Below are 20,667 nucleotides of genomic sequence, written 5' to 3' on the forward strand. Positions count from 1 at the left end.
TGATGGAAACAAAAGAATCAATGATGGAAATAAAAGAAAGGTCCAAAGTGGGATTAAAATTCTGGATGAAAGGGTATCAGTAATAAGTTTGCTGATGACATTGCCATCCTCAGTGAAAGTGAACATTGGGAGACACATTTTACACATTCTCAAAGTGTTACCCACTTACTTACACATACTATCTTCTTGTGCCAGCAACTTTACAAATAATTTGAGAGCCTGTGTGTGGAAACTTGCTTCAAGAGATACCACACTCTGAAAAATTGTCAGTAAGCTTCTCCTATGTTTATAATGTTGAACATGATTTTCATGTTTCCCAAATTACATAGGCTAAATGTCAGTTGTAAATTCAGTTTTTAGTTTTCTTGTTATATTCTTTTCATTAAATCTTAACAACTATTCTAATTACTGAATAGGACTGGTCTGTGGTTTTATACAGAAAAATGGGAAAACTGCCCACAGTTGTAGGGTTAATAATTTAATAGTTGTGTTAGACTGTTAACATAAAATTATACCTCTTAATGAGTAGATTATGACAGGATTTTAAATTTATAAATTTGGTAGATAATTATACAAAACAGTGAAAATCAACTTCTTGTTGCCCTGGAAGCCATTAGGTAGGCAACATGCACCATTTTAGTCCATTTAATAATCTAGATTGATATTACCAAACAAGTAAATATTAAAATACAGTACAAATTATGTTTTGCCTTGATTTATTATACATCTATAAGCAATACAGTTTAAAAGAAATATGGTGTTGGTAGTATATTATAATCTTTCCTGTACCTTCAGCTGCATAAATACTGTCATCTGGTGCTGACCACTTCAAAGATAAACTTGTTTCAGTGGCAGAAGAAACTCTGAAGTCAGTTGGAGGCAACGGAGCTGTAAGAATAATTATTATTTTTAAATATAGGTTCAAAATTAATATTTTATTGTTTCTGCATTCTCATGACAATAAAATAAAGTCATGGTATGCAGTGTACAGAATAACAACAGAATCAACTAAAATGAAAATTACTACAACTTTTAAGTCATGTTCACTTTATATTTCGGAGTCAACTTCTCATTATATAAAAATTGCTGTCTCACACAGTACATAAACTAATTCAGTTCCCAAGCACTCTGTGTAAAAAACAGAGGTAGTGTTCACATTTTATACACAATTTTAAGTTGTGAACAGTGTTAACTTTTTGTATTTTGTTCATTTCCACATCTACATGAAGAGTCTGTCAATCAGACACTGCATTAGTCAAGTTATATACAAAGCAAAAGCTGAACACACATAAAAGTAATCAGATTCAATTGCAGATACTCCTCAGAATTTTATTGTTTGGTTTTTGTGACTATGGTATCAATGAACTACCTATCTGTACCAAGCATTTCATGATCATATTTCAGATATTCTTATCAGTACTTTATATATTCAGTACTTAACTGTGCTTGTGCCGTGTTTAGCTGAATGTGTATGTTCAATTAATAACTGTCCATAAAGTTTCAAAACAAAGCACATAGAATAAATCTTTTATTTTTCTCCACACAGGCACAATTTGCTATGACATGAGAGACAAACAGTGTCTAAGCATTGTTGTTTCAAATGTAGTTCACAAACTTCCTCACTCAGTCTTATAAAACTTGAATGTTATCAACAAATAATGAGATGATTTGGAAGCTGAGAAAAAAATCGGTGTATATGAAAAGTGAAGGCACTAACTCAAGTAGAAATTCTGTCCATGTGTTAAGAATACCAAGGAAATTTTATTTCATTTCTTTAAATATAATAAGCAGATTATGTTTATCGCTCCACATTTAATAATATTGTTAGTTAAGCATTACAGTTTCACAATATTGTACACTGATGGATAAAAAATATTTAGATGTACGGGTACATTGTCATATGTTTTCAAGATTAATTTTGTGCATGAATTACCGTCTTTTATGAACAGATGAAAGCTGTGATGAATCTCCATTCAGCTGCTAGGAGGAAATAAAAATCTTCTCAACCCTCTTGCATAAGTCATACACTAATGGTATTCATTAGAGATCTACACAATGGCGATTTTCTGCACACATACTCAAATGCACCACACTTGGGCATGGCGTTCTTGAGTGCAGATGCTTGAAACAAGCATTTAGTAGTCAAGCATGGCAAATTTGGACAAGCTGAGGCAAACAGGTCTGATCCATCTGCCACCCATCTGTTGTGAGCATAAAAACTGTGTGTGTCTGTGACCTGGTGTGGCCTTTTATATTCCCACCAGCTAATGGAACTATGCTCAGATCAATTTAGATTATACTGCACACACATATGTCTGCATGATAGATCTAACTGCAACATTATCATCTACAAGAGGAAAGAAGCTTTCGCTGAACAACAACAAAAATTTGGACTACATAAAATGTAGAAAGAATGCAGTAACTATTAAATCTTTGTAATGATTGTTGATTTCAGAGTGAAACTTCAAATTATTCATTTTTATAACATGCTCTGCTTTATTAAATGAAATCTGGATGTGAAAATCTGTTGGCACTGATGTGAATGTTACTATCTAAAAAATTAAAACTCTGGTGGCAGCAAATCTGTTTCAAAAATTTGCAAGTTAAACAATGTTTCAAGACTGTGATTCTTAGTAAAATTCCCAGATTTTTTTCTTCTCAGTGTTCAATCACGGTCAGAAAAGTTCTCAGTAGTTGTTAGGTAGCATCTTTTTCATTACTGAACGGTCCATGTAACTGCTGTACATGAAATGGCATAGCCTTAACATCAAATATACCTATGTTTTATTGGCTTGTCTTCCAATTTTCAGTGATACTGCTGTAGGATTAGGCAGAATGTTGAAACTGTGAAGCAAAGTATATAAGCTTCCAACAAAATGTGGAATCCTCTTCACGATACACAGTAAATGGATGTAGATTCTGGCAAAATTTCTGCACACTTTCTAGTTACAATATCATTAACTGAAGTTGGCGATGCTCCAGAATTTACATTTTGATATCTTCTGCAGATGTCTTCAGATACATCATAATGGAACTGAGAGTCAAGAGAGAAGAGCACCTGCCACAGTGCATGTAACAACATGATTTCTAGTCTGTTTAATCAAAAGTGCTGCCTTTCACACTCATCTTTGGAATCTAACTTTGCTTTCACATTTTCCTGCAGAGGTCAGTTGAGTAGTGTTCAAGTAATTAGATGATCAGACGATTTGAGCATGAGCTGCATAAATTAACTGAATGCCGTTGATCACTGTGTACAAAGGAGCTCAGCAAAATCTGCCAGAGTTTCATGGAACTACCTTTACTGATCAATACAAATGAGCTAAATGCCAGATGCAGAGCTTTAGTACAGTGCCTGCGAAATTCTTTTTAGTATGATCTAGTGGATCAAATATCCCAGAATGTCTGAGGTAGGTGAAAATGTAATAACATCTATGCCGTGATGGTATGGCTCAATCATTTATTTCACAAGTGTGTCCCAACACACTATTTGAGTATGTACACTTTTAGTCATCTGAAATGAACACAGTGACATTCTGATACAAACTTACATTGATTAACTAGTATAAACTGAGTTACTGATTAAGTTTAAACATGACAACCTTTCTTCTTTCAAGCTGGCATGATTATATGCAGTGGAACTTTGCAAGTTGTATGGTATAGTTTAATACTGAACAAATCAATTTTGGATATTTCTCTGTGAAAAATGATGCAAACTATTTATTCTTCATATCAATAGGCAATGTTTTGTTCCATGTCTACAAAAACATAAGAGATTTTGGTGTAGTTTTACAATGACATTGAATCTTTAATATAAATGTTTCCCAACTCAGGTTTAGTTTCAAAGTGTCTTTCAAAAATTGTGTGACTTATTTATAAAATCCAAGGATAAAATGTGAAGCCTCTTGAGAAAGAAAATGATTGCATCACTGAGCAATTCTCTACTTACTAAAAGATTCTACTGAATGATGAAAAGAAGAATAATGAAATTGTACCTAAGAGAAAATGAATTAAGCTGATAAATTGCATACTTACACCCATTATTTCTTCTGTCTTTGAAAGCATGTAAGAACACAGTATATTAAATTTAGGTCCCCAAGAATGGATAAAATAACTTATTGTATTCTGAAATATTTCACTACATTGAAAATATGATCTGCTGGTATGTGTTTTATTCACAAGGAATATTACAGCCATAATCATAATAGTTACAAGGACATGAGTGGCTGAAAAGCTAACAGAAATATTCAGATATGTATGAGAGAGGGGGAAAAATGGTGAAAATCTGTTGGAAGATACAGAGGTGGAGAAGAGAGAAATAATAATTCAGGACAAAATTATATAGGCAGAAAAACTGAGAAAAAAGGATCTGTGGAATGCAAAAAATGATATTCAAATTCCAATGAAGCTGATAATATGAAGCACTAAATTTACATCATAAGAGCATAGTAAGCAGACAACAATAAAGAAATATACACAAGAGTAATAAAGATCTGTACATGAATGAGAGGTAGTGTTCAATAGAGGAAACTGTCAAACAAAATGGAGGAAACCAGAGACACACTGTCATGGCTGTTAAGATGTTTACAAAGAGGTCACTGTTAAAGACCAGGCAGAAATCAAGAAATTATGTTGTAAAAAAAGTTTCTGCCTGCATAGTTCTGCAGCATTGATAACCAAAAGGGTGCGTAAGAGGATGGGAGTGTCAAAACATCTGCACAGATCCTTCCTACTGACTTTTTTGTGGAAGCTTCTTTCTGTGCAGAAATACAGTTGGTATAAATTTTCTGCACCCACCCCTTGTTCAGTTAACAATTTTGTTCATGAATAAGACAGCAGTCACTAGAAGTGAGATATTCTGACACTGGTGGTTCCATTGTGTTGATGTATTTTGGCTGTTCTCCACTGCATTGTGTGTACCAATGAAATTTAAAGCAAGAAGTAACTTTAACAATTTTGTTCATGAATAAGACAGCAGTCACTAGAAGTGAGATATTCTGACACTGGTGGTTCCATTGTGTTGATGTATTTTGGCTGTTCTCCACTGCATTGTGTGTACCAATGAAATTTAAAGCAAGAAGTAACTCTGGATCTTTCATAGGAATTTTTTTGAGTACAACAAAGTGAGCTCAAACATACAGAAGAAAAATAAGTGTTTAACTAACAGAATTCAAATGTGAAAAGGTGAAAAGATTCTTATTATATGGTACAGGCAGTGTCATAACCTAGCTGTGGCTTACACTAGGAAAAAGATTTTCTTAGTAAATTAGCTTACTACGCCTATTTTCACTCATTGCTTTCATATGGCATCATATTTTGGGGTAATTCATCACTGAGGGATAAAGTATTTATTGCACAAAAGCATGTAATCAGAATAATAGCTGGAGTCCACCCAAGATCATCCTGCAGACATTTATTTAAGGATCTAGGGATATTCACAGTAGCTTCTCAGTATATATACTCTCTTATGAAATTTGTTATTAACAATCAAACCCAATTTAAAAGTAATAGCAGGGTGCATAACTACAATACTAGGAGAAAGGATGATCTTCACTATTCGAGATTAAATCTAACTTTGGCACAGAAAGGGGTGAATTATACTGCCACTAAAGTCTTTGGTCACTTACCAAATAGTATCAAAAGTCTGACAGATAACCAACAAGTATTTAAGAAGAAATTAAAAGAATTTCTGAATGACAACTCCTTCTACTCCATAGAGGAATTTTTAGATATAAATTAAGAAAAAAAGAAAAAAAAACAAAAAAATTATAAAAGAAAGTTGTTATATTAACTTAAGTATGTTGTTAAACTAACTTAATTATGTCATGTATTGGAAAATTTGACTCGTTCCACATCATTACGAAATATCGTATTCATGATCCATGGAACTAGTATTAATCTAATCTAATCTTATCAATAATGTCTTACTTGTGACTTTAGAATGTAGTTCCAATCATAGTTCCTTAAATTCCTAACTGAATGCCTTCCATTTTTAAGATTGTAAAGATGTAAAACACTTCAGTGTTACGTGGACACATGTCCTCCATCCCTTTTGTGTTTCATTTATCAGAAAAATTAACCCCTACCATTCCAACTTAATCAATCACATTTTATAGATCTCATCATGAAGGAGAACTTTCAAGGAAATAGATTGAATGTAACTTTGCTTTTTCTGCCTATGGCTCTCAATAAAAGAAATCTTGAGATTAACATTGTGTTTCATCCATCAGTATCAGTCATGCTAACAATCTCTATATATGTTGATAAATCTACTGAATAAACTAGTTAAATTTTATGGATCTATGATTATTGAAAGCAAATATTTTTGTTATTTAGCTCACATAAATTCTTACTTTTCACTGTCACTGTGTATGTGATTTCATCAGCTCCTAAGATATTCTGCACTCGGCATGAATAATTTCCAGTATCAGATGTCTCTACTGAGGAAATATGGAGAGTCCACTCAGCATTGATGTGTATACGATTATTTTCTTGAATAAGCTGACCTCTGAAAAAAATCACTTTATTAGATATAAATGGTTCGTGTAATTTCTTATATTATTTAATTCAGTAGCAAAATATGTAAATTTTATGGCTAATTGATCATGTGGTAAGTGGAGAGAAAAAGTAGAGAGTATATGATAAGCTAGACTCTCACAGCTGTGTACAGTCTGCACTTCTCATGCGAACTGAATGTTTGTGGTAGAAAGACTACAATGTAACGAAGACAAAGTATCAGTAAAATTATTGTTCATACAGTGTGATTACATTGTAAAACAGATATTCAATGAAAATACTAAAAACCATCGAAGTAAATAATAATTCCCAATGACAGGAAGCTGAGTTTGTTGCTTCTATAACCCAACCTTTCCTTTCAGTCACAAATGAGGAAAACACAGTTTCTAAGAGGATGGTAAGAGATGCATACGTAGACCAAAAGTGATGCAAACATTTGCTTTTGAAACGAGAATTTCTTTATCCAAAAGAGAGATAAGGATTATATGATCTGAGATGTGCAATGCCCAAGTATCAAAGAATGCTGAGTCAAAACAGCACAAAATTAAGTCTGCCTGAAGGTGGATTCAATTAAACACCTAAAGAGTTAAAGTGGTAGAGAAAACAGTTGGCAAAATGAAGGACAGAATGTAGCAAGATTTACTGCTGAGACGAAAATAAATGTCACTAGAAAGAAGAAAAGAAAAATTAAATAATCAAGTTGGAGGGGGGGGGGGGGGGGGGGGGGGAAGAAAGAAAGAAAGAAATGTAAAAGACTGGAAAGGCACTGGAAGACATTGGGTCTAGTTATGGTAGTGGAAACCACAAACATACGGTAGAGCAAGTTTCTGCCTAAATTAGTGGTGCTAGCAGAAAGAATACAAATAATTCGTATTTTCAAGCAAGTACCAAGATGATGGCTAGTGTTAGTGACTAAGTTACATGATGGTGTTTTATGTATCAGAAGTTTGGTTCACAGTTTCTAAGGTAAATGGTCCTTAAGAAAGTGGAGTAAGCAAAAAAACTTCTTTTAAAGTTAACATCAATTTTGACACAAAGATGTAAATGTCTTTACAGTAAAACTGTGACAATTCAAGCCCTGGAAATCTGAGTCTTTAATTGAGGTGGATGATGGATGATTACTACATAAAAAAATCATGTATAAAATAGAAATGCACAGGGGCACAGGGAATTGGTGTGAAGAGTGGCTGAGATGCTCATGCATATATAGTTTACAATCATGCCCACATTAGCCCCTATTACTGTTTCACCTGCCGCCATTTAGCCAGTGTCTGCTCAGGCTCAGTGCAGTGTGTATGTACAGTCAAGTAGTGTTTTGTATTTATTATTGTTCTTGCCATTTTTCACTAGTGTGAATGCTGACTCATCAAAATAAGAAAGGAAATTTGTTTCTTTGGAGATGAGAGTTTTAGTAATGAAAAGATCGGACAGTGAGGAGACATAAAATCGGTATCATGAGAATTTTAACAATTTGAGGAAAGGAAAGTTGCAACTCACCATATAGTGGAGATGCTGAGTCGCAGATAGGCACAACAGAAAGACTGCCTAAAATAAAGCTTTTGGCCAGTAAGGTTTTCGTCAAAATTAGATGACAAACACACCCATACACACTCTCACAAACACAACTCACACATGCTTGAGGTGTGGCCTCAATTGCCTGAGACTGCAGTCATGTATGTGTGAGTTGTGTTTTGTGAGTGTGTATGTGTGTGTTTGTTGTCTAATTTTGCTGAAGGCCTTACTGGCCAAAAGCTTTATTTGTGACAGCCTTTTTGTTGTGCCCATCTGTGACTCAGAATCTCCACTATATGGTGAGTTGCAACTTTCCTTTTCACAAAATTGTTACATTCCATCCTGGATTTTCCATTACCAGGAGAATGGAGCAAAGATAAAGTAACAGGAGGTAACTGGAAATGAAACAAAACCAAACTAGAGCAATGGTATTCTAACAAAGCATCAAATTTTGAATCAAATTTTAAATAAAAGATCGCCAAAATTGTCACTCTTCATCTAATTTGAGTTTTCCCAAATTTGAGCTCTACTTAGTCCCAATTGTCTCAAATTACCAAGGTTTCACTGTGCACTGAAGCACGCACATAGGATAATTTTACAGTACTTATTTACACAGACTGTACTACTACAATCAATATGCACAGAAGTCAAGGTTTATGTAGCACTCACATTATTTAATATTCCACTGCCTGACAACAAATGTGAAGCACCCAGAAGATATGGTAGAATGTCAATGAAACTTCATTCACTTACTCAGCATTGGTGGGTATGTAAATGATCAGAATTATCATTCTCTGTGCAGGTAGAACAACTACCAGATAGAATTAGTATTGTTCATTCTCAGTGCTGTTACAAGGCACGTTATTTAAATATGGGATGTGAAAAGTGTCCTCAGAGACATTCACTGGACTGATGTTTACAGTGCTCATGGCATGAATGAAAAATATAACATTTTTGCTAATAAAGTGCTTACCTTATTTGAACACTGCTTTCCCCCAAAACTTACCAAGGTTAGAGGAAAATCTACAAAGAAGCCATGGATTACTCGAGGAATAAGGGTATCTTGTAAAACAAAAAGAAAACTGTATCTGTCAATCCGAAACATTTCCAATGTTGATGCTATAGCACATTATAAGAAATACTGCAAAATATTAAAGACTGTAATATGGATGTCAAAGCAAATATATTACAAGGAAAAGATAGTCATATCAGATAACAAAATAAAGACAATATGGGATATAGTGAAGGAGGAGACCGGTAGGACCAGACATGAAGAAGAACAAATAGCATTAATAGTAAATGATACATTGGTGACAGATGTGTATAGTGTTGCAGAACTTTTTAACAAACATTTTATAACTGTTACTGAAAAGATGGGGTTGTCAGGTTCGGTAGATGCTGCTATGGATTACCTTAGACCAGACATTTCAAGTAATTTCCATAATATGAATTTGACCCTCACTACCCCAACAGAAATAATGTCCATCATAAAATCTTTAAAATCAAAAACATCTAGTGGGTATGATGAAATATCAACGAAGTTAATTAAAGAATGTGATTCTGAGCTAAGTAACATATTAAGCTATCTGTGTAACCAGTCGTTTATCAGTGGAATATTTCCTGAATGGCTGAAATATGCTGAAGTTAAGCCACTGTTTAAGAAGGGAGATAAAGAAATAGCATCAAATTTCCGTCCAATTTCACTGTTACCAGCATTCTCAAAAATTTTCGAAAAAGTAATGTACCGTCGTCTTTATAACCATCTTATCTCAAATAACATACTGTCAAAGTCACAGTTTGGATTTCTAAAAGGTTCTGATATTGAGAAGGCTATCTTCACTTACAGTGAAAATGTGCTTAATTCATTAGACAAAATATTGCAGGCAACTGGTATATTTTGTGATCTATCAAAGGCATTTGACTGTGTAAATCACAATATCCTTTTAAGTAAACTAGAATATTATAGTGTAACAGGAAATGCTGCAAAATGGTTCAAATCTTATATCTCTGGCAGGAAACAAAGGGTGTTATTAGGAAAGAGCTTGATACATGTCTATCAGGCATCATCCAACTGGGAACTAATTACATGTGGGGTCCCACAAGGTTCCATTTTGGGGCCCTTACTTTTTCTTGTGTATATCAATGACCTTTCATCAGTAACATTACCAGATGCCAAGTTTGTTTTGTTTGCCGATGATACAAACATTGCAATAAATAGCAAATCAAGTGTAGTCTTAGAAAGATCAGCCAATAAAATATTTGTGGACATTAATCACTGGTTCCTAGCCAATTCTTTGTCACTAAACTTTGAAAAAACACACTACATGCAGTTCAGAACTTGTAAGGGGTGTCCCAAGAGTATATGTCTAACATATGATGACAAGAAGATAGAAGAAGTGGACAGTGTTAAATTCTTGGGATTACAGCTTGATAATAAATTCAATTGGGAGGAGCACACCACAGAACTGCTGAAGCGTCTTAACAAATCTCTGTTTGCAATGCGAATTTTGTCAGACGTAGGGGATATAAAAATGAAAAAGCTGGCATACTATGCTTACTTTCATTCCATAATGTCATATGGGATTATTTTTTGGGGTAATTCATCAAGCCAAGCTAAAGTTTTCCGGGCACAAAAACGTGCAGTAAGAATTATATGTGGTGTGAACTCAAGAACATCCTGCAGAAGCCTGTTTAGGGAACTAGGGATACTAACTACAGCTTCCCAGTATATTTATTCCTTAATGAAATTTGTCATTAAAAATATATCACTTTTTCAAACCAACAGCTCAATTCATGGAATCAATACTAGAAATAAGAATAATCTTCACAAGAATTTAAAGTCACTTAGTCTTGTACAAAAAGGTGTGCATTATTCAGGAACACACATTTTTAATAACTTGCCAGCAGCCATAAAAAGCTTAACAACCAATGAAATTCAGTTTAAGAGAAGCCTAAAGGATTTATTGGTGGCCAACTCCTTCTACTCCATTGATGAATTTCTTAGTAAAACCAACTGATTTGTATATAAGTACAACATAACTTCTGCACAATTTCAGTGCAGTAATGTGTTCATTGAAAATTTGTGTGTGTGTGTAAGTATAATCTAACTTCTGCACCATTTCAGTGCAGTAATGTGTTCATTGTAAATAAGTATTACAGTAGTTGTATTACATGTTTATTACCTTATAAATAAATAAAAAACGTTTTTTATTTTAAATTCAGTGCATTAGTATTTGTAAAATGACTCTTAGTGTTCATTAAAAATGACGATCATTCCACTTGGGACCTGTGGAATGGTACATTAGCTTATTTGTTTTAGTTGTAAATATTTGTCATGTATTGTTGTTTTTCTGACATGTTCCACATCCAGGAGGACCTCCTCACTACGGATCAATTGGAATGAAAGTAAATCTAATCTAATCTAATCAGATGTTGAGTGATTCTGCGCAGGAGTTGGAGATGCCATGTACTCATGCGAGACAACATAACAGCACCTGAGAGAGTTTCAAAAGGATCTCACTGTGGGACTCCATTTGGCCAACTGGTTGAATCAGGCAGTATCCAGATTTATGAAGTATTCAGATGTTACTGTGGCCTGATGCTAGACTGCGTGGGAACATGAGGGCAGGCCTACTCATTGCCAAGGTTACAGTCAACCACATCTGACCACTGTAAGGTAGGGTTGCTGTATTGTGCACCAAGCATATCATCATCCCTTCACATCTGCACCTGCTAGTGTGAACAATTAATGGACTTTCTGCAACATTCTGAGTCATTCCACACCTGTAGTTGGAGACTAGCAGCAGCTAGACTAGGGAATCAAAACAACAATACAAAATGACAGTGTTTGGTTTGATGATGTGACCAGAAGGCTTGGACTACTGATGAATGGTGTTGTACTGTGTTCAACCATGAAGTGCAGTTCTGCACTATCCCAGATGAACATTATAGGTAAGTATACTGGCAACCTGGGGAGAGGAAGCTTTCTTCTAATATTTTGGAGACAAACAGTGGTGTTACTTCTGGTGTCATGGTGTGGGTAGCCACTGGGTTTGCCACCAGAACATGGCTGGTAGTGACTGAGAGAATTATGGTGGCACAACGGTGTCCCACAAACATCCTGCATCCTCATGTGTTGCCTCTCATGTGACACTGTTGTGGTGTCATTTTTTTAACAGGACAATGCTTGATCACATACGACATGTTTGTACAAACTATCTGTGTGATGCTGAGATACTCAAGCGGTTGGCTACGTTACCAGAACTGTCCCCAATACAATGTGTGAGATACTCTTGGACATCAACTTTGTTCCGCGCGAGTATCCAGGATCCCCAGGACCAGCTACAACAGTGGTGAACAGCTTGCATCAGGAGAGGACAGAATGGCTGTATGACATCCTTCCCAGCTGAATCAGTGTATATGTCCAGGCCAGTGGGAGTGCAGCATGATACTGATAAGTGGGCTCATACTGCCAAGTTGCTTGTAATCATTGCAGTAACAACACATACCCTCTCAAACCTTGAAGCTTCGTTTTGTTTCCTCATCCCTTTCAGGGTGCTTCACTTTTCTTATCAGACAGTGTCTCAATAACATATGTTTCAACTAGTTCTACTAAGAAATTTCTCAGTGGAGTAAGAGTAGTTCACCACCAATGAATCCACTTATTATTGGTAATATCTTAGTGGTCATTATGTGGACATAGAACATTGGAAAGTAATAATGTTTCAGCTGGTGCAGTTGATGTGAGGGTGGTATTTTGTGACATGTGGTAACCTTCATTTTAGTTTTTAAGGTAACTCAAAGTTCTGGGTATAGCCACTATGGCATGAGAAATTGTGTTTAAGTTCACCTGATGCAGCACTTGGGCAAATTAAAGCCTGTGGATCTGTACTGTGAATCAGTGTCCATACAGATGCATTTTTTATGAATCCTACACATTTGTGTTTGATGTGGAAAAACGTCAAGGTGCATATAATGTTGTTTGTTGTTGGTGGTGCTTTAACATGTGTTAGAGTGTGGAATGGACTGTCTCAGAAGTTTTCAACATCAAAGTTATATGACAAAAAACCAAATAAACGTCATGCATTCCATCTATGAAACTGAAATAAAATGTTCTAACAGATTCTGCGATTCAATTTCACCATGGTGCCAAACTGCAGAAAGAGTGTCAATGAATTGGAATCATGTGAAAGACTGCAGTACCTTATGAGATATATTTACTACATTGGCCCACCAGATATTGAGATTCCATTTGCATGCAAACAGTTGCAAAGTCAGCATTTCATATATATGTAAACTATTAAAAAAATTGAAATACTGAACATTATTGTTCTAAAGTAACTATAGTGTCATGCCACTGTAGCAAGTGGCCATTAACATATTTATGTTGGAGCCTCACTCCAGCCACTACCAACTATAGAAGTGCTACAGTTATTCACATTAACATGCAAGACATTCTTGTTGGTGCAGCATATTATGCTCTCTTATTGGGCTGCATGTAGGACTGCTCAGGTGTAATTTAAATAAGCCTATGAAGAATATCACCAGTGAATAAATGTTCAAGTTTTCTGGTAATGAATGTTTAATAATAGTAAAGAAGATCCCAGACTGTCATACACTCATTGACAGGAGCTCAGTGAGAGATGGGTGTGCCTCACAACATTACGTGCACCTGGATCTCAACCATCACAGCAATCTTTGGATTAATTGATGCAGTCAATAAAATCTGGTGAGTTTGCATAGCGGCATACCAAGTTTTGTGGGAGGACAATGGTTCAGACCCGCATCTGGCCATCCAGATTAGGTTTTCCATGATTTCCCTAAATCACTTCAGTCAAATGCTGGGATGGTTCCTTTCAAAGGGCATGGCCGATTTCCTTCCCCACCCTTCCCTAATCCGAGCTTGTGCTCCGTCTCTAATGACCTCGTTGTCAACGGGACATTAAACGCTAAACTCCTCTTCCTCCATAGCAAGTCTGCATTGCAATGAAGAATTGGGACAGATCAGGTCTTTGTAACTATAGGAAAAGTTTTTTGGGTATCAATACATGGTGTTATAACTTAAACTTGATCAGACAATCAACAATAGATACAAGCTTCAAAAATGTATAATTCAGAATGAAGAAAAGTAGAAAGTAGAGAACAGGAATGATCACCATGGTTTTAGTAGGAACAAAATCAGCAGGTGGTTCAGGAATTTTGCAACATAGCGGACTTAGAGAGGCAGGTTCTTTCAGCCATCATTCAACAATATAGATGCAAAAACCTTAAATAAATTGTTAACCTAGCATGAGCGGTTTGGAACTCATGTTAAAAGCAATCAAGGCAAGCAAAAATGAGGGAAGGGACATGCTTGCAAATCAAATTCAAATATTTAAAAAAAGTCAGGAATTAACTGGAAAAAATATACTAAACTGTAAAACCAAATAAACTGTAAAACCAAACTTATAATACATACTTAAAGGATATCAGGCACCAAGTATTTGTTTCAAAGATGAAAATGGCAAAATGGGATTAAATAACAAAGAAAATTGTGAAATTTTAGAAAATTTTTTTGAAAAGCTGTTAAATTGTCCAGTTCCAACAGATAAATTAGAATTTTCAGTGACACCTCAAAATCTAGAGGAAGATTTCCCACCAACAGAGTTAGAAATTAATGAAGCCATCAAAACACTCAAAAACAATAAAGCAAGTGATGAAGACTCCATTACATCAGAATTATTGAAGTGGTCAGAACCAAAAATCATAAAGGACCTACAACTGCTTCTTGAGAACATTTGGAAAACTGAAAAGATTCCAGTTGAATGGAAAACAGCATTAATCCACTAACTAATAAAAAGGAAGGCAAACAAAATGTCAATAATTATAGAGAAGTGTCACTTCTGAAACTTCCTGGCAGATTAAAACTGTGTGCCGGACCGAGACTCGAACTCGGGACCAGAGCACTTGCCCGCGAAAGGCAAAGGTCCTGAGTTCAAGTCTCGGTCTGGCACACAGTTTTAATCTGCCAGGAAGTTTCAAACCAGCGCACACTCTGCTGCAGAGTGAAAATCTCATTCTGGAAGGGTCACTTCTGCCAGTGGCATACAAAATATTATCAAAAATTCTCCTGAACAGGGGGGTAGATACTTTAGACAAACAACTGGGAGAATATCAGTGTGGTTTCTGAAAAGGAAGAATCTGTGTAGAACAAATTTTTAACTTAAAGTCAATAATTCGCCATAGAATGTTAACCAGCAAACCAATAATAGTGTCATTTATAGATTTCAAGAAACCATTTTTGCTGATGATTTTGAAATACTTTCAGAAAACCTGACAGAAGCTGTTATTCAGATAAACCTTCTGGAAAAAACAGCAAACATAACTGGTCTCAAAATTTCAGCTGCAAAAACAAAATTCATGACAAATACAAACATTGCGCCAAAATTCATAGAAACACAAATAGGTAAAAATAGAATGAGTAAATAAATTTAAATATCTGGGAGAGACTATACAACAGAATGGACTAGAAAAACCTGAAATAGATGCAAGAATTAACAAATGGTTTGACCAAAAATATTTACAACAAGAAATGTATATCTAGAAAAACAAAACTAAAACACTACACCACAGTGGTATGACCAGAATGTTTATATGGATCTGAATGCCTAATGATAAACTATAAGATGGACAAATTAGAGGTACTGGAAAGAAGGATTATTAGAAAAATAATGGGTCCAATAAAAACTGCATATCGTTGGAAAATAAGAAGTAATGAGTAGATCTACAAAAATATAGAGAAAATATATGAAGTAATGGCCCAATGAAGATTAGCCTTTTTCAGACACCTCTACTGAATGGATGGAAATAGACTAACAAAACAAATACACCTATATTTCTGGAAGAAGAAACTGAAAATAGCATGGATTACAGAAGTAAGGAAGGATCTAGGAAGAAACAACATCAAAGAATCATAAATAGCAGAAAGAAACTGTTTTAAAATTAAAAATACTAAATTTGGAAGGCTTTCAAAGCAGAAGAAATAAAAAATTGGGAACAACATGGACAGAAGAAAGGAAGAGACTTCATGGGGAGAAAATGAGAGAATACTGGAAAAATAGGAAACAACAACAAAGGAAGATGAGGAACTGAAGTTTTAATGTGATCCTAGTTGGTCAATAAGATTGTAAAAAAAAACAAGAAGAAGAAATTTCATACTGCACAATAAATGTTCAAGGGCAAGAGGCAAGGAACTCAAAACCAGCTAGCTGATACACCAAAAGAAAGGTAGTATTTTTATTGTTAAGTCACAGGTGAACTATCTTTCTGCATAACACAACAAGAGCAAGCATCTGAGAAAAATAAGATCGGGTGGGGGTAAGGAGAAGGCTTGGGCAGGGAGGGGGGAGGTATAGGAGGTTTGGTGGGAGATAGTGCATTGCTGCTCTGGAGCACACAGGGACAAGGTGGAGGGAGTGTAGGGCAGCTGTGTGCAGTTGGGAGGTTAGTGGGAGTGCAGGGGAGAGGTGGGGGGGGGGGGGGGAGAGGGGAGGGGGTAGTGGAAAAGGAGAGAAGTAGTAAGACTGGGTGTTATGGTGGAATGAGGGCTGTATAGTGCTGGAATGGGAACATGGGGGCTGGACGGGTGAGGACAGTGACTAACTTCGTCCATATCAAAACTATACTAACCACCAGCAATACCTCCACTTTGACAGCTGCCACCCGTTCTATACCAAGAAGTCCCTTCCATACAGCCTAGCCACTTGTAGTCATCGCATCTGCAGTGATGAGTGGTCCTCTTGAAATATACCATGGGTCTCACTGCTGCCTTCGCAGACCATAATGACCCTCCCAACCTTGTACAAAAAGAAACATCCTGTGCCTTATCTTTCCAGTCTCCCACCACCTCCCAAAATCCCACCATCCAGCCACAGAGGAGCATCCCCCTCTTAACTCAGAACCACCCAGGACTGGAGCAACTGAATTACATTCTCTCCCAGGGTTTCAACTACCTCTTGTCATGCCCTGAAATGAGAAGTGTCCTGCCCACTATCCTTCCTGCCCCTCCCACAGTGGTTTTCCACCATCCACCAAACCTACACAATATACTCATCCATCCCTACACAATCCCTGCTCCCAGCCCTTTACCTCATGGTTCATACACCAGTAGTAGACTTAGATGCAAGACCTACCCCATACATCCCTCCACCACCACCTACTTCAGTCCGGTCACAAACATCACCCATCCTATCAAAGGCAGGGCTACCTGCGAAACCAGTCATGTGATCTGCAAGCTAAGCTGCAACCACTGTGCTGCATTCTATGTGGGCACGACAACCAACAAGCTATCTGTCCTCATGAATGGCCACTGACAAACTGTGGCCAAGAAACAATGGACCACCCCATTGCTGAGCATGGGGCCAAACATGATATCCTTCATTTCAACAACTGCTTCACAGCCTGTGCCATATGGATCCTTCCCACCAACACCAGCTTTTCTGAATTGCACAAGTGGGAACTTTCCCTGCAATATATCCTATGTTCCTGTAACCCTCTTGGCCTCAACCTTTGTTAGTCATTGTCCTCATCCATCTTGCCTCCCTGTTGCCATTCCAGCACTATACAGACCTCATTCCATTAATGCACCCAGTCTTTTTATTTCCCTCCTTTTCTGCTACCCCCTTCTGCTCCCACCTCTCCCTGCCCTCCATCTAACCTCTCGCCAGCACATAGCTGCTCTCTCCACCTCATCCCTGTGTGCTCCTGAGCAGCACTGCACTGTCCGCCACCCACTCTGCTATACCTCCCCCTCCCTGCCCCAACTTCCTCCTTACTCCCACCCAGTCACCACTGCCATCATGCGCTGGTGCTGCTGCTCACAGTGTGGCTACAGTTGCCTGAGACTGCAGTCATGTGTGTGTCAGTTGCGTTTGCATTTGGGTGTGCAGATGTGTGTGTGTGTGTGTGTGTGTGTGTGTGTGTGTGTGTTGTGTGTGTGTGGGTATGTGTCGTTTATTTTTTATGAGGGCCAAAAGCTTTACTTATGACAGTCTATTTGTTGTGCCTATCTGCAATTGGACTTGTACAAACACTTATGATATATGTGTGGCACTTTGCTCTTTGATCAACTTTCACTCTCTTATAACAGCTATTGCAGCTATATGCAGACATGTGCAACAGATTTCCATATTTTTATCTCTTCTTCTGTCTTATCAATTTACGCTCCTCCCATAACTTTCACTGACCTTAACTCATCAGGGAAAAATCCTTTCTGTCCCACTACATCAATCAGCCATTTTCTTAAGAATCCTTTTCAGTAGCAAGAGCCAGACTCTGGAATGTCCTCCCACATTATATTAGAAAACTGAATAACATATAAAGCTTCAAAAGACAAAGACATATCTATTGAAGTAATAATAATGTCTATCCTTGTCCTCACATGCATTTGTTACCCTTCTCTCAGTTAGCGCAGCCTACATAAAGTTCTTTCCCTCAGAACTTTCTACGTGAGAAACAACTTTTGTATGCCTGTAAGTACATTTTGTATCTGCTGCTATCACTGTTGTTGTTGTTGTTATTATTATTATTATTATTATTATTATTATTATTACTGTATTTTAGTGATAGCAGCAGAAGTAGTGGTAATAATAGTAGTCCTGCTAGTATGAACTACACTCCTGGGAATGGAAAAAAGAACACATTGACACCGGTGTGTCAGACCCACCATACTTGCTCCGGACACTGCGAGAGGGCTGTACAAGCAATGATCACACGCACGGCACAGCGGACACACCAGGAATCGCGGTGTTGGCCGTCGAATGGCGCTAGCTGCGCAGCATTTGTGCACCGCCGCCGTCAGTGTCAGCCAGTTTGCCGTGGCATACGGAGCTCCATCGCAGTCTTTAACACTGGTAGCATGCCGCGACAGCGTGGACGTGAACCGTATGTGTAGTTGACGGACTTTGAGCGAGGGCGTATAGTGGGCATGCGGGAGGCCGGGTGGACGTACCGCCGAATTGCTCAACACGTGGGGCGTGATGTCTCCACAGTACATCGATGTTGTCGCCAGTGGTCGGCGGAAGGTGCACGTGCCCGTCGACCTGGGACCGGACCGCAGCGACGCACGGATGCACGCCAAGACCGTAGGATCCTACGCAGTGCCGTAGGGGACCGAACCGCCACTTCCCAGCAAATTAGGGACACTGTTGCTCCTGGGGTATCGGCGAGGACCATTCGCAACCGTCTCCATGAAGCTGGGCTACGGTCCCGCACACCGTTAGGCCGTCTTCCGCTCACGCCCCAACATCGTGCAGCCCGCCTCCAGTGGTGTCGCGACAGGCGTGAATGGAGGGACGAATGGAGACGTGTCGTCTTCAGCGATGAGAGTCGCTTCTGCCTTGGTGCCAATGAAGGTCGTATGCGTCTTTGGCGCCGTGTAGGTGAGCGCCACAATCAGGACTGCATACGACCGAGGCACACAGGGCCAACACCCGGCATCATGGTGTGGGGAGCGATCTCCTACACTGGCCGTACACCACTGGTGATCGTCGAGGGGACACTGAATAGTGCACGGTACGTCCAAACCGTCATCGAACCCATCGTTCTACCATTCCTAGACCGGCAAGGGAACTTGCTGTTCCAACAAGACAATGCACGTCCGCATGTATCCCGTGCCACCCAACGTGCTCTAGAAGGTGTAAGTCAACTACCCTGGCCAGCAAGATCTCCGGATCTGTCCCCCATTGAGCATGTTTGGGATCGGATGAAGCGTCGTCTCACGCGGTCTGCACGTCCAGCACGAACGCTGGTCCAACTGAGGCGCCAGGTGGATATGGCATGGCAAGCCGTTCCACAGGACTACATCCAGCATCTCTACGATCGTCTCCATGGGAGAATAGCAGCCTGCATTGCTGCGAAAGGTGGATATACACTGTACTAGTGCCGACATTGTGCATGCTCTGTTGCCTGTGTCTATGTGCCTGTGGTTCTGTCAGTGTGATCATGTGATGTATCTGACCCCAGGAATGTGTCAATAAAGTTTCCCCTTCCTGGGACAATGAATTCACGGTGTTCTTATTTCAATTTCCAGGAGTGTATATTAGTTCATAGTCAGTATCATTTATTCACGTTCTCTATAAATACATCCAGATAATTTTTATTACATAAATCAGATTATTGTTTTTTTCCTTGGGTAACTATGATTTAAAAATCAAACAATCAAAAATCCAGGATGGGCTGTAACAATATTATGAAATTCCTTTTCATAATATTGTATGATTTAAAAATGCACTGTATGTGTGAAACCTGGACCAACATAAGAGAGGGCCTAAAGGCCCTAATCTGCTCAAGTTAAATGAATACACTTGAGAACAAAGTGGTTGAAATGTGAGCAATTAGTACAAAAATGTGTACTGGCAAATGTAAAAGAATAAGGAGAAGTTACATGAAGAAATCTGAGTAATTCTGAAAGAAAGGAAAAATGATTTATGAAGGTTTTCTGGGTGCAGAGCCACACTGCTTTGTTAAAACTGTCATCGGCATTTGAGCCACATTTGCAGTGGGCTTTCTCTGTGTTTACTGTAGCTGCTACTTTGGCCAAGACTTTGGTGTGAATGTGCGTGCTGTTGTTGGAAAAAGAACTAGTGCTCAAAAGCTATTGCAAAT

General features: G+C 37.9%; 1 protein-coding gene across 2 annotated transcripts in view; it reads right to left on the bottom strand.

Moving 5' to 3' along the window:
• The window catches only part of LOC124777187 (Down syndrome cell adhesion molecule-like protein 1 homolog), a 182,000-nt gene that overhangs the window by 33,999 nt on the left and 127,334 nt on the right, over positions 1 to 20,667 (bottom strand). The window contains exons 13-15 of one of the 2 annotated variants that reach the window (XM_047252501.1): positions 6,351 to 6,505; positions 4,033 to 4,050; positions 790 to 888 (exon numbers count right to left, since the gene is read on the bottom strand). In XM_047252501.1, coding sequence (XP_047108457.1) covers positions 790 to 888; positions 4,033 to 4,050; positions 6,351 to 6,505 — 272 coding nt within the window. The remainder of the gene's footprint in view (positions 1 to 789; positions 889 to 4,032; positions 4,051 to 6,350; positions 6,506 to 20,667) is intronic. The other variant, XM_047252502.1, reaches the window with a different exon arrangement.

The sequence above is a fragment of the Schistocerca piceifrons genome, chromosome 2 (genome assembly GCF_021461385.2).
Source record: "Schistocerca piceifrons isolate TAMUIC-IGC-003096 chromosome 2, iqSchPice1.1, whole genome shotgun sequence".
Taxonomy (NCBI): Eukaryota; Metazoa; Arthropoda; class Insecta; order Orthoptera; family Acrididae; genus Schistocerca; species Schistocerca piceifrons.